At 44.4% G+C, this 15,174-nt stretch overlaps 2 protein-coding genes across 4 annotated transcripts in view; one reads left to right on the top strand and one right to left on the bottom strand.

Annotated features, from left to right (window-relative positions):
• The window catches only part of BRCA2 (BRCA2 DNA repair associated), a 584,634-nt gene extending 581,116 nt beyond the window's left edge, over positions 1–3,518 (top strand). For all 3 annotated transcript variants that reach the window (XM_069205562.1, XM_069205563.1, XM_069205564.1), the window contains one exon: positions 2,877–3,518. In XM_069205562.1, the coding sequence (XP_069061663.1) occupies positions 2,877–3,518 (642 nt within the window). The remainder of the gene's footprint in view (positions 1–2,876) is intronic.
• A 205-nt stretch (positions 3,519–3,723) lies between these two features.
• The window catches only part of N4BP2L1 (NEDD4 binding protein 2 like 1), a 277,420-nt gene continuing 265,969 nt past the window's right edge, over positions 3,724–15,174 (bottom strand). The window contains exon 5 of the mRNA XM_069205565.1: positions 3,724–4,982. Coding sequence (XP_069061666.1) covers positions 4,790–4,982 — 193 coding nt within the window. The 3' untranslated portion in view covers positions 3,724–4,789. The remainder of the gene's footprint in view (positions 4,983–15,174) is intronic.

The following is a 15,174-nucleotide window of genomic DNA, read 5'->3' as shown; positions in this document are numbered from 1 at the left end:
AGACTAGATTTGTAAGTTGTGTACTTACCTGCGAAACTGCATTCTTGTTTTCCTCCCATAGGTTAACATTGAAGACACTGTAAATTGCACTGTAGATTTTTGAATCTGAAGAAAAAAATCATAATTTAAAAACTGCTTACCTTATAACGAAGTTCTTTGGTTCAAAGCATAGATAAAAGCAACTTTTATTTATCTAAATTGGTCTCAGATTTATTCTTTGAGTGTGTGTCTCATTTATTGCCTTTGTGAGTGCAACAAATGCTTAACACAACTCCTTGATAAGCCTACTAATATATGGTAGGTTCCCACTTAAGTGTCAATAATTTGAGGGCATCCAATTGCCTTGATAAGCCTAACTGCTCGACCACACTACCACACTACCACAAAAAGAGCACTAGACCTATTTATTTCTGCCTCTGCAAGCCTTTGGGGATCCACTGGACTCTCTGCACAGTATACTTCATTTTAGTGCACTACATAGAGAGCCAGGGGCCTACAACTACAAAACTGCTTTAGTGTGTTCTTCCATATATACAGTCTTAGGCAGGATCCAGCATTTTCTCCCAGAATGGCAAGCATTTACTTTGAACAAGTGTGTCCTGCAATTTGTCCATCTGGACTATGTCCTTTCACTCTTTTCTGCTGTGTCGCACCTTCCATCACCGTCAGAATAGCTGACGGAGGACCACGTGCCTGTGTTGCAGCAGGAAGTGCAGGCCATAGAGGCCATAGATAAGGTCCTGGCATCGGGAGTGAGCAGTGGGTTTTACTCTCTCTAGAGACAAAGAAATACGGAGGCCTTTGTCATATTTTTTTACCTTCACCGGCTCAGTCCTTTTCTGCAAAATGACAGTTTCAAGATGCTCAACCTGGTCTAGGTTGTCTGCCCTCAACCCTAGAGAACGGATGGTAGTACTGAACCTGCAGGACTCTTGTTCCACATCTCTGGCCTGCAGGCCATAGATGTTATCAGTGTTTCTTGGTGGGACAGGAGCATTCTCAGTTTGCATTGCTCCACTTTGGCCTCAACATCGCCCCTCTGGTGTTTCAAAAGTGATGGCAGTGATCACAGCGGTCCCGATCTTCCCCTACCTTGATGACTGGCTGCTGAAGGCTGGCTCACCACAAGCAGCTGCCACTCATTTCCAGGCTACAGTGTACCTCTTAACATTGTTGAGATTCACTACATATTGTGAAATCACATCTGACTCCTTCTCAGATGCTCCAGTTCATCCGAGCCATTCTGGACATGGTGTAGTTTCAAGCCTTTCCCCCGGAAAAGAGAATCCAGGTTTTTCAGGCTATGATCCTGATGTTTCAGCCTTTGTCCTGGATCTCAGTGTGGATTACTTTGAGGCTAGTGGGGCTACTAGCATCCTGCTGGTGAAGCTTACTAGATGGTAAATGCAGGCTCTGCAGTCAGATCTGAAGTCCCAGTGGACATAGCACTCGGTGGCTATTTCTGATCAGGTCCAAATTTCAGAAAAGACTGCAATCAACCTTCAGTTGTGACTGATGAATCTCGATTGGGTAAGTGGCAGACCCTTGTCCTATCCCATCCAGAGCTCACAATGATGACAGGTACATCACGTCTGGGTTGGGAAGGCCATCTGAGAGAGGTGGCGATCAGAGATATATAGTTCTGGCGGAGACACAGCTCCACATCAACATGTGGAAGTTGCAGGCCATTTGCATGGCATTGAAAGTCTTGTTGCCCACCATTAAAGGAAGGCTAGTAGGTGTGCTTACGGACAGCACCACCACGTGGTACTTCAACAAGCAGACTGGGGTGGGGTCATGGGCTCTCTGTCAGGGCGGCTGGATTACAAAGGAACATTCCTGTGTTTTTTAAAACCAGACATCTAGGGGAATCCAGGATGACGTGACTTGCATGGATCCCATTCTGTTTTTATCCACAATGCCCTGCAAACCTCAAATGTTGCCTGAAATCACACATTTTTCTTACAATTCTGTGATGGAAATATCCAGAATCCACAAAATTCCTACCACCCAACATTGCCCCACCTGTGCTGATAAAACAGCTGACCCACTTGTGTGGCTGGGCCTAGTGTCACTACAGGAATGGATCAAACCAAGGACAGTGGGAGCCCTTGCGTGAAGACTTTTATTGACTTCAGGTGGATTCGTTCCGGTCACTGGCGCTAGACCAAGCCACACAAGAGGCTCATAGTTTTTATCAGTGTGAGGATACTTGAAGTTTCAATCACAGAAATGTAGGGAAAATGCCCTTGTACAAGGGGTCGCACCCCTCTCCCTGGTGTCTAGTGGTGGATTCCTGCTTGGGGATCACCCTCCTGCGGCGATCCCCAGGCAGGTACCCACAAGGGAAGGGCACCATTGGAAAGGGGAGAATATCCCCTTTCCAGTGACACCTGTCCCCTCTGCCTGGGTGCTTGTGGGGCTGAGATAGACCCACAAGCACCTAGACAGTGAAAGTGAAATAAGTCGATATCAGCTCACTTCACTTTTGTTTTCCATGAAAAGACGAAAGCGTGCACTGATCGTCATTTCAGTGAAAACAAACAGCCTCTGGAGCTTGGGAAGCTCTTCCAGAGCACCTGACGCTTTTTCTTTGAGCAGGGAATCCCTCTTATGTGAGCACCAGAGGGATTTCCAGTGCAGTGTGCAGGGACGGCTGGGAGCCATCCGACACACATGAGCACCGCGGCATCAGACAGCTCCCAACCGTCCAGTGCATGGAACTGGTTAAAGTTGAGGAATCTACAGTACGATTCATGAGAAAAAGCATTACCAAGTGTAAGTAGTGTTCTTACATCTAGCTATTTACAATTGTATGTCTGTTTGTAACTATAACTGTGGAAGACTAACATTACACTTTTTTTTTTTCTTCATAGACAATTTCAGACAATAAAACACAGTTAAGAGCATCTTTGTCAATGTCCACACCTGGGTGGAAATTGTCTGTGACCCCGGTGTCTGCAAGTATATCACCACCGGTTAGTTGCAGGGATAAGAAAGAACTTGATTCTAGTAAAGACATCAAAAATAAAAAAGCATTAGATTTCCTCTGCCGCATACCTTCTCCACCCCCAGTTTCTCCAGGCCAAGCAATGGTTTCTCCAACTTTGCAAAAAGCATTTAGACCACCAAGAAGTAGTGGTCCTCCGAACTCCTGTATAATAACAAGGGATAAAAACTGCAAATCAACTGGTGCCAGATCTCTCCTCAAATGTAATACTACAACTTCTAAACCGGAGGAAGGATGGGTAGCAGATGAAGAACTTGCAATGATAAACACCCAGGCACTTTTATGTGGTATGGATGATGAAAAAAAGATGTGTTCTTTGGGTGAAAGCTCCAATGATCAGTCTAGTGATGCTGAGATTAAGCAAGATTGTCACCAGTCAGTTATAGGCATTGAAGCTGATTCTGTTGTTGAGATGAGACAGGAGGCTGAAGTTCCAGAGAAGACACTAAACATTACCCAGCCTGTATCATACCAAAGAAAACTGAAAAGAAGAAAAAGAAAATGTTAATGAAGCAAAATGTACATATTCTACTGTTACATGGGTTTTATTATATTGTAGATAAATGTATATGAAGTATAACACTGTTCTATTTTCATATCTATACTCTAATATAATTTATGAAAAATGATATGTAGAAAAACTTTAAGTATCTAAACAAAATCTGTTTTATCACTTGAAGAGTCGAGATTTTACAACTTCATCCACTGAAATATTTGGGTAATGTAAATAAAGTTTATTAAGAATGTCGTAGTCCACAGAGTAGTACTTGTGCGCACGTTATGCGTCTTTGCAATGCCCTTAATAATCTTTTTTTAAAAGGTTTCTTTAAAAAATCTGCTCCAGGCATCAATAGTAAAATTACATTTTAGCAAAAAGTACAATTTGCGTTATTGTTTTCTCCAGAAAAAAATATTTTAGATTTAAGAAAATTGATAAAATGTATTAAAACTTTAAACATAATTAAATGTACTGAACAATGCAAGAATTAAGCGAAACAGTGTTTGGCACTCTGATACAGCGTTTTGTTACAAATAACGACCACCCTTAACCACTGACATTGTTGCCCTTTGCAGTCAGATTGCATTCGCACACCACTGTCACCCCTTTTAGTTAGTCATGTCATTAAATAGGCAAAAACGGCAGTGTTTGATGACTCCTCCCTTGACGGGATGCGGCAGTACAATTGTATGAAGCAAAAGAAAATCCACAGAAAAGAGACAATACACAAACCATGCAATGATGGCTTTTGAAAGCACTTCACAACATTTCCTGAGAGATTATTGGTAGAGGCATTCGTAGCCAGTACACAGTACATTTAGGAATACATAAAGAATTTTCTATGTTGCTGACCATGTGCAATGCATCGCAAAATGGAATTAAATCTTAGTGGCAATGATAAACCATCCGAATAGCTAGTAATCGTACAAAAATATTTGACAATTAAAAAGTCTAGATAATTAAAAAATATTTGACTATTAAACATTCCTGATAATTAGGCTGTCCGGTTTTCAGTTTAAAACAAACGAAAAAGCACTACAAAATAGAATATGTGTAAATAGTTTAGACTGGAAGGCACATTTAGGAAACGACTGGGCAGTAAAACTAAAATCAAAACATCTATACATAATGCAAAATAAAGAATGTTCTTATTTTAGCTGTGGCAGAACACACGTTGTCTTTTGCCTTGGGGCTTCACATCGAGGGTGTTTGCAGCAATATTCTTTACTCGAGTCTTGTCACGTTCTATTGCTCTTTGAGAATTGAAATAGCCGGATATTTTAAAACCCACTGTGAAATTGGCCCCGTCTGTTTCGTCTGTAGTTTGACATAGAAGTATGTGTTTTTCTCTCTGGTACTGTTGTCCTTGTGCTTGGTTCCTCAGCATGAAGAACAGTGTGAAATGTAACATTGTGCTCATACTGTTCTTTCATGCGCTGTATTTTCTCTCTAGGAACCCCGTGATTATTTTTTCTGCAAACACAAAGAACAAAAAAAAAGTTAATTGAACTTAAAAATTAAATTTGGCTCTTAGCAACATTATTCTTATTCTAGCGGACAGTGTTTTACCGCTACGTAGATAAAATCAATAGGTGAGGGGCACGATATATCAACTAATAGCTAAGTTCAAATAGTTTCAAGAAAAACATATTTTTCCACCGCCTAAATGACTGGCTACATATTTACCCGAAGAATGTTTGAAAGTAATATGAAGGTATTGATTACAATAGGCAGGGTTTGCATAAGACAATACACCATTACGTTTCTTTCATTATAAACCGTCCCTACTTTTTTGCGCTGTGGCTCCACGTCATTTAGCTAAAATGCAAAATGAAGACTACCAGTTGAACCACAGCAGATTGATGAACTTCCATTTCAGTGAACATCAAAATGAGGAATAACTTATTGTAAATATATTTGTCTTTATAAGGAACAACCAATTGAAAGTTTAAATGAGCAAGGGTTTGGAAAACAATCTTTAGCTGCCTCACCAGTCTCACATCATAAATGAAAGCCGAGCATGGGGCAATGGGCAAACACACACAGACTCCGCTGCACAGTAAGTGTAACATAATATGTGTATTTGTAAAGTGCAAGACACCCCCCTGGAAGCATCTGGGCGCTGATTAGCAGGCGTCTGCTACCCAACTCATTCGATTCACCTAAGAAGATCAAATGCTGAGTGGGCTTCTTAATTGACAGAATTTTATTCTGATCACGAGTACACATACGCCTAAGAAGTGCACTTCAATTCTGGGCCTTTGACACTGCTTTTTTTCTTTCAGTTCTATATTTTTTTTTTTGTTTCACTCTTTTTGTATTTTTTCAAATAAAAAGGAAAAGTGGCACTGGAATCCCGTCCTCCCTCCTCTGAATTTTTCTCAACTTTCACCCTCATTCAAATGCCTGATACTTGTATAAAGCTTATACATAGACAGTCTTCTTGAACGGATGCAAAGCAACCCTAATAGAAACCAGCATTGGCAAAGCCAATAGGTCTTGCCTGTGGAAGAGCTATTGGCTTTGTCAATGTCTTTAAGCCATGTTGTACAGCAGTGTGGCTACTGTGCAGCATGGCTGAAAGGTAAAAAAAAAAAGGGCTAAGACGGGGCCAAAGAGAAGCAAGGAAATGAGTGATGAGGCCAAGCAATCATAAGTAATACGCAGTTTCTAAGCCCACTGTAAGTAAACAAAACTGGTGATAGAGACTTCTAACTGTAAACTTCTCACCTTTTTAATACATCCCCAGGCATCAGACTGGATGTGGAATTTTTGACCAGTACCTCTATGCTGGTAGGTGGCGCCCAGCAGCTCCACACTGACGTAATTTCAAACTGGAAATAGTAGGCAGATCTAAGGCCTGCAGTGAATGTGTCCATGACTCTAAAGGCCATTTGGGATGATAAAGCAAAACTCTACAACGCCAAGGATCAGAACACCCCACGTCAGGACCGGTCTAAGTCTAAAGGTCAATCTCAAATATTGTCCCAAGGTAGATCATCGTCTTTCTTCAAATCCTCGGGAAGTTGAAGAAAAAGCATAATAAATCCAAGCAGGAATCTGCCCCTTCCCACCACACACCTGAGAAAGCCCAATGGAGTTGTCATGCCTCTCAATCTCACTCCGACGTTTGTCACAGTTGAAGCCAATCCCACAACATTTCCTGACACAACCTGAGTTTACGGTGCCATCTGTGACAGCGAGGCAGATCCAAGAGCTCCAAAGTGCCTTATTCTGACTCTTCAGATCTCTCCTGACTCCCTCTGGTGTGCCTGCGGGCCCCATAGAGCTGAGAAGTCCTCCATCGAGATACCGCCAGCAGGTTTACCCTTTGCACCATTTGGAGACTTTCAGCCCATCACCAGGCCCCTACTGGCTTCTTTGCAGACTACACCTCTGACTTCATGTTCCAAGCCAGTTCCTGGAACACTGATGCTGACAACATTGATGCCTATTGTGCTCTCTTAGTTGGTACTGCCTGACCTCAACAGAGGCTGTGCTTGGTGTCCATCACGCCGTAGCCCTTCCCACTCCTCAGCTCATTAGGACAGGCTTCATACACTGCATTACATATTTGAAATAGGCTTGCTCAATAAGTGTGATGCAAGAGTTGGGTCTGTGCAACCTTACCATGAAGAAAACTGTTAGAAGGATCTCCAATATGCCATTGGCTTTGACATCTCTCCAGATACTGACCTAGTCTCACCTCCAGGCCCTGCCACTGAGGAAACTGCCTCCTTCGCAATAGTTTTGTGAAGGGCAGCCAAGGTTCTCAACCTCCTGGTCTCCACCTTGTAGATCAAAGCTAACATGCTAACTGAAGCTCTCAAACCAGGGCAGACAAATAATTAAGCTCTTGTTGCGCTTTAATGAGGCCCTCACCAACACTCTTTTAGGGGTGTTGGTGAAGCCTTACACTGGTAACCCAGTGAATCACCCTGCCCGGACTCCTCTTTTCTGACACAACAACTTTACCCTGAGAGCTTGGTGGTACAAGATTCCACCAGCAGGACAAACCTGAATGCCTTCACAACTACTCTGGATAGGCAGACAGAGGGTACAGATATTCGGGAAGAGTGTATTTTATTTCACAAGCTTGGCTCTCTGGTCAGTCAATGCAAGCTGTTTTTAGGTCAATATTTCCAAGCTCTCTGGCACTCTCAAATTCCCACTGGGGGCCCGCAAGCCCTTCGTCCTGTACTGACCCAGGCCATTCAAGATGGCAATGACGCTGTTAAATTTACTGTCTGTTGTAGCTTGAGTACCACAGATTCCCTTGGTTGAACCATTGTCAATAGCATTGCCATGCCTGGTTGAGATCTACAGGTTTCTCTGGTGATGTACAGCCGTCCCTTATGGGCATGTTCTGTGACCGGACTCGCCTCTCTGGTGACAAAGCGGACTATGCTTTGGAGCATTTCAAAGAAAGAAGGGGCACAGCACAGTCCTTGGTCTTGTCTGCCCTGCCCTGCCATCTTTTTCACCTGTTCTGTGGCGCAGACAGGGGCATCCCATACATACAACAACCACTTCAACCTCAGCAGGCTTCCTAGCCCTTTCGTGGCTAACGTCATGGCACCCACTGATTCCGTGGTCAGGGACAGCACACTAATCAGTCTACTTTCCCTCACCCCTACTGCTCGACTTTACAAACCCCTCTAGCATGCACTTATTGGAGCACAGCCACCCGGTTGGAGGCAAGATCCATAATGTTTACCTGGCTGGCAGGCTAGAACATCATACAGGCGGCTCCTGAAAATGTTGAATTAAAAGGGTATGCCCTACCCTTCCTGGCTGCTCTGCCGCAGATGCCACCATCCTCAAAACAACTGATGGAACCATCTGTCCATCTTACATCAGGCAATACAAGCCTTTTTGACCAAAGGGGCTACTTGGAAGGTGCCTGCAAATGAAGTAGGTTGTGATTGTTACTCCAGCTACTTTCTGGCACCAAAGAAGGACAGAGGCATGTGACGTATTTTAGACCTGCACCCTCTCCATGCCTTCCTTCAGAAGGATAAATTCAAGATACTCACTCCGGCCCAGGTCTTGTCTGCCCTTGACCCCGGATATTAGGGTTGGACCTTCAGGATGCTAATTGTCACATCCTGCAAGCCCAAAGGTGCTATTTGCAGTTCGTGGTGGGACAGGAGCATTTATAGTTTGCTGTCCTCACCTCTGGCCTCACCAGCACCCCTTGGATGTTCACGAAAGTGGTGGCGCTGGTGGCAGCACACATTCGGAGGTTGGGGCTGTGGCAGTCTTCCCCTACCTTGATGGCTGGCTGTTGAATGGGGGCTGTCTCCAGGCAGTCATCAACCACCTCCAGATGACGGTGAACCCCCTGTCATCTTTGGAGTTCATTATCAATGTGCTGAAGTCACACATTCCTCCTTCTCAGTCGCTCCTTGTCATCACAGCCTTACTGGACATAGTCCAGTTTCATGCCTTTCTTCCAGGGTAGAGAGTCCCGGACACTCAGGATATAATCCCAATCTTTCAGTCTCGGTCCTGGATTTCAGTGACGTCGACTTGGAGGCTGCTGAGACTAACGGCCTCCTGCATCCTCCTGATCAAGAACGCTAGTTGGCATATGCAGATTCTGCAGTGGGATCTGAAGTCCCAGTGGGCCCAACATCAAGGGGATCTCAGAAAAGACTGCAAAAGATCTGCAGTGGTGGCTACTGAATGCGACTGGTTCTGCAGCAGACCCCTCTCCTTCCCCACACCCAGAACTGCCAGTGGAGACCAATGCATCACTTATAGGTTGGGGCAGCCATCTTTGAGAGGCCAAGATCAGAGGCCTCTGGTCTTGGGCAGAGTGTTCCATATCAACCTTCTGAAGCTGAGAACCATCCTTTTGTTGCTGAAAGGTTTCCTGCCATCCATCAACTGGTTGCTGGTACAGGTGCTCACAGACAATATGTCAAAAAGGCCAAAAGTACACAGTTCCAGACAATGGATTCTGTACAAGTGCATACAGTAAATGATGGAGTCTATGAGTCTGCTATTTTTAGAACAATAGCCCTCACTCACCAATTGGTGACATGCTTCATCATCTGGCTTTTGCTCCTCGTCAGGCCAGCACTGCAATGCCTGACGGGCCCCTCATGGGGGCTCTTTGCCGGAGATCTTTTGAATGAGAAATGCCCGTTGTTGTGTTCAGGAATATGGGATTGGTAAAGTGTGAGAGTAAAAACGGCTAAGGGTCTGGAAACAACAAATTTAATCAAACATAGACCCTTGTCATGATTGAAAACAAAATGTGGGTGAGGATTAGAAATAATGTCTAGTCCACCCTCAATAACAGACAACGAACAGTCCCTAAAGTGTGGAAAGGTAGAGTACAGGAATCACTATACTTCTATTATAATGAACGGGAGGGTCTGCTGTTGTGGGTTCTCCACACGGCCTTCCCAATCTTCACCTTCATGCTTGGAGATCAAGCAGCTACAGCTGAACACCTTCAACTTTTCTCCAGAGATGGTTAATTGTCATCTCGGCAGCCAGGTGTCCACCGACGAAAACTACGTATTCCTGTAGTTGGGACAAATTTGTGATTTGATGCAGTGCTAGCCAGATTTGACCCCCATCCAGGACAAACTGTCAAATGTTTTAATATTTATACTTTGCTTTTCCCCAGCAGGTCCTTGCTCTAAGCACAGTTAAAGGTTATCTTTAGGCCCTTTTGATCTTCTTTCGGTTATCTGATCAGCCCTCTTTATTTGAATCACCTACTGGGATTGGTTTTTTTGAAAGGGCTGCAACATATGTTTCCACCCTTCCTGTTTATGATGCCCTTATTTGATCTCAAACCTGTCCTTGCGTGTCTGATCTGTACTCCATTCAAGCTACTCCATAGTTGTTATTAGTGGCTTTTCACTATCAAAACTGTTACAAGTCACAATCACTTCAGCATGGTGTGTGAGCTTCAGGCTTGTGTGTTCATTCTCAGTACACCACCTTCTTGCTCGACAAGCTGGTTCTGCGTACAAGGGCATCCTTTCTACCGAATGCTTTGACGCTGTTCCATATCGGCCGATCTATCACCATGCCGGCGATCTATGCTCCACCTCACTTCTCTCAGGCGAGGCTCAATCATTTAGGCACTCTGAGAGTGCTCAGCGTTACATCAGTCGCAACGAAGACCACTGAGTGGACATCCGGCTCTTTGTGTTGTTCGCTGGGGTGAAAAAAAGGCAAGGCTGTGCAGAAGCATACTATATCACGTCAGATCGTGCTCCGCATTAAGATCTGTTATAAACTGGCGAAGAAGCAGTTTCTGGAAAAACTGTGCCCTTTCCAACAGGGGCAAAGATTCTACCAGTACATTACCATGCAGCGTGCCTGTCCTAGGCAACTGCCTGGCAGCTACAAGAGCGTCCCCTCCATGTGTTTATGAAGCACTAATATCTGGACAGCCAAGTCTGCCAAGAAGGGCACTTTGCCCACTCAGTCCTGCAGGACTTTCTGGTTTGAGTCCATCCACAGCCCTCCTCCCTTAGGTTACTGCCTTTTGGTATCTATTCAAAAGGTGAATAATCTGCGTCTTGAAGCATCGATCAGAAGAAAATGTTACTTACCCACATCTAGGAATCTGCACACTGATATCTTGATTTGCTTTTGGGGCTCTATGCCTGAAGGAACATGCCATCTTAAAAGCAACTAGGGTCAGCTCACAGAGGTGGCACCATTATAGGCTCTGCACAGTATTTCGCAGCAGAATGGCATCCGTGCAGAGACAGATGGCACCACCTTCCTGTGCCAAGGAGTACTACGAAAAAGTTTCTTGATCCAGTCCGATACCTAGGGAAGATTGAAAAGGTGAGAAATCTGTTTCTAGACAGAAAGTGTTACAGTGAAAAGTAACTTGTTCATTGTTTATGTATTCAGGAGATTAAATATGTTTCATCAGAGCACTTTCTTAAGTTGGAGCGATTGCAGCTCCTTTGATGAGTTTTCACATAACCCAATGTCTGACTTACCAGAATGTTTCTGATTCCCCCCAGCCCAAGGCGAAATGGTTGAAGGCAGCCCAAAGCGAGTTGGTTGAAGGACTTTATTCTTTCCTTCTAAACAAGTCTCCTATTTTTGTTCAGCTGGCTTTTTGTCTACTGCAAAATGCCTCCCTATCCATAACGGGGCAGAACTCAAAACTGCTCTTCAAAGCCTTGCAGTTAAGACTACCTTTCACTCCTACTTGGTTAGATACCATGAGGGAGGCTCTTGTAATTAGGAATCTCGATAGGTGATGATGTATCTTTCATGGTAAGCCAATGGATTTCGTAAAGTTATATCCCTTCTAAACTATGGTCTACAAACCGCCAATTGTGCTCTTACTCTGCTTTGGCTCATACCAAAAAAATATCAGAGGTGTGACGCTTGGTAATGTTATGTGCAATTGGTTATGCCTAAGTCTCATTCTTGAACTGATTTAAATCTCATTTTGGTACTTTCAACCTCTTGCCTCCTTCCATGAAAACCATGAATAGTTGTGGAGATTTATCAAAAGGCATTGCTCTAACTGCATAGGTAGGCATTGGAAAACGCAGACCACCTTACAGAATCATTATATAAAAATTTGCCATGCACCCTATCCATGACAGCGACTGCTTGTTCCATTCCTCTAGGGCTCTCTGAATGTCCTGCAACAATGTCGGAATGTTTGCCACTTAAAAGTCAGAGATAGTGGTTCATATGTTAAATCCCCATAGACCTAATAGATGAGGAGCACCATTCAAATATCAAGTTATTTGAGAAGCCAACCAATATCTGCCTTTGACATATGTTATGAACGTACGATTTGTGCATGCTAAACTGTAACCTCAAAATTGCACAAAAACCCGTAGGTACCTCAAGCAAAGGCTGGAGAGTCTTTACTGGATTGACCATAGAGACCAAAATATTATATATGAACAAAATAAGCTTGAATTTTTATTAGGCCTGAATTTGACTCCTGAAATGTTGACTGCTTTCCAGATCCTCTGTGCAAAGCACTTCAGGTACTCTGCAAGTGAAAGGAAAGATGTGGAAACGCTACTCGAACCATGCCACAATGATCGTTCTGAGACTCTGGCTTTAACGCTGTGTCGAAAAGGACTCTTGCTTCAACATTGTGGGTGGGGAAGGAAGCTTGGGGGAGGAGGGGTGGACTACCTTAGTGTCTTCTTGGGCCACATTGTGAGTTGTAGAAGAATGAAATCCTTCTAAGATCTTCAGTCAATTGACACAAAGCCCGATTTGCATCAAATGTTAAGGTCAGGGCAGGCGTTAAAATGAGGCAAACACACAACTACTTAAGGAAAACTCACACAAGCAACATCATTGCTCAAGAAGGAAGACATGGAGGGGCTACTCATGCAGCATGCCAGACGACGCAGAGCACAGGACCACCAACAGCAGCAGCTACCACCACACCAACGTGGACCCCAAAGGCAACGTAGAAGGCAGGAGAGGCTATTCAGGACCAGGGCAACCCTCCTGGGCCTCAGGGAACAGGATATCATCCAGAGGTACAGACTCAACTGACAAGCCATACAGCAGCTGCTGCGCCAAATTGAGCCACAGTTAGCCAGCCTGCAGACACCCCTCATTATTCCACTGGAGACCAAGCTGCTAGCTGTCCTTCACATGTTGCCAAGTGGCTCATTCCAAACTACGGGTGCCCTGGTTGCTGGGGTCTCACAGCCCTCATTCTCCGCCTTCCTTCCCAAGGTTCTTGATGCCATCATCTCCCTCACACCCAGCCACATCAGCTTCCCCAACACACAGCAGAAGCATCAGGAGACCAAACAAGGGTTTTACCGAATAAATGGCTTCCTTCATGTGCTTGGTGCCATTGACTGCACACATGTCCGGATTATACCACCTGCTGCAACCGAGCACCTATACCGCAACAGAAAACACACCCACTCCATAAATGTGCAGGCCATTGTTGATCACCAGGGATTGTTCACCAACATCATGCCAAAGTATCCTAGGACTGTACATGATTCCTTCATCTTCCACCACAGCACCATCAATCGGCACTTCCAGGATGGACGATATGGCAATGGCCTTCTTGTCAGTAAGTGCAGCAACCTAGTAATATACACACATCACAGCAACCCTGTAGGACATACTAGACATACACCACTACATTGACACGTGAGCAGGAAGACACTGAGGTGTGACACTGGTAGTTATGTTTGATATCCTGACCCAATGGGATTCACACCTATGGACAAATGATAGCTGCCAATAACAATAGATGCCACTCTAGAGCAACAAGGGACCAATTTAAAACCACACAGTGCCAATGACATGGCCTGCACTGGCAGTACAACTTGGAAGATTAACCATTCAATATCACATAAGGCCACATAGTCAATCCCACACCCTTCCAAACAATATGTACTGTGTAAGGGGTGTGCAATGTGTGTTGCTGCAGGTCAAACACCATGAGACACATAGCATGATGATGCTGACTCAAATGAAGGTGACATGGAATTACTGAGGCAGTACCAACATTTCACATCACTCCTGGGGTGACATTGCCAGCTAGCAATAAGGAAGTGGACTGTGCTATGAAAACATGTTGATGTGACACTAATGCAAAGTGCACACTGCCATACTGAAAGAGACAATTCCCCATCTACATAACAGATGTACAGGGGGATGGACCTTCCTGCACAAATACATTCACCTCCACAACCAAGTTAGCCAGCTCACCTGGAGCAAGTTCAGTAGTGTAGGTGCATGGTTGCACATGAGCCAGTGGCAGTGGGAACAAAAAAGGTTTGCATAGAACTAGTCACACATGGGACAATTGTGCATTGTCAATACTGAACACCTCAGTGCTGCTAACTTATGGAGATGTGTTGTGCATTGTCACCCAGCCCAATCATAGGGCCTCACAGTTGCATTTTATCTTTAATGAAATATGTCTAATTGGATGGGATCTCCAGGCCATGTAGTGCAACCATGTTACCACCACAGTGGAATCTATTGTGTGTGTAGCAGTATCATGTCACCTCCAGTGAAGGCACACTAAAACATCTTGCTCACTACATAACGCATGGGAGATACACACTGAACTGCAAGTTTGAAAATATACCAGAGGTATCAGGTCAATTAGCCAAACACAAGTTTTTCAAGTCAAACAACCCAATGCAGAAAGAACCTCACAGAAGCCCAGGATCCCACACAATAACACAAACACATATGAGTCACAGACGACACAAGATAACAACTGCCATACAAAATGATATTCCTCGTGCAAGCAACATTAAAATACTTACCCCTATTTTCTCTTTCAGCTTATCAGGGTTAAGGGATCCAGGCATGGATCATGACCCCATTTGCCAACCCAAGCACAGCAGCAGAGCGTGCCTATAATGAGGCACATCAGAGGACACGCACCATTGTTGAACAGACTTTTGGCATCCTGAAGTCCAGATTCAGGTGCCTGGACATCACCAGAGGCAGCCTCCTATATTCCCCAGAAATGGTCTACAAGATCATTTTGATCTGTGCCATCCTGCACAACATTTGTGTTAGGAGGAACATCCCCCTATATGAACCTGAACAAGAACTGCCTGAAGAGGAGGAGGAGGAGGTGGATTCTGTCCAGGAAAATGAGGGGGAACATTCTAACACAGCTGCAGGAATGCGTCGCAGACAACAG

Source organism: Pleurodeles waltl, chromosome 8, assembly GCF_031143425.1.
Source record: "Pleurodeles waltl isolate 20211129_DDA chromosome 8, aPleWal1.hap1.20221129, whole genome shotgun sequence".
NCBI lineage: Eukaryota > Metazoa > Chordata > Amphibia > Caudata > Salamandridae > Pleurodeles > Pleurodeles waltl.
This window is presented reverse-complemented; position numbering and strand designations above follow the sequence as displayed.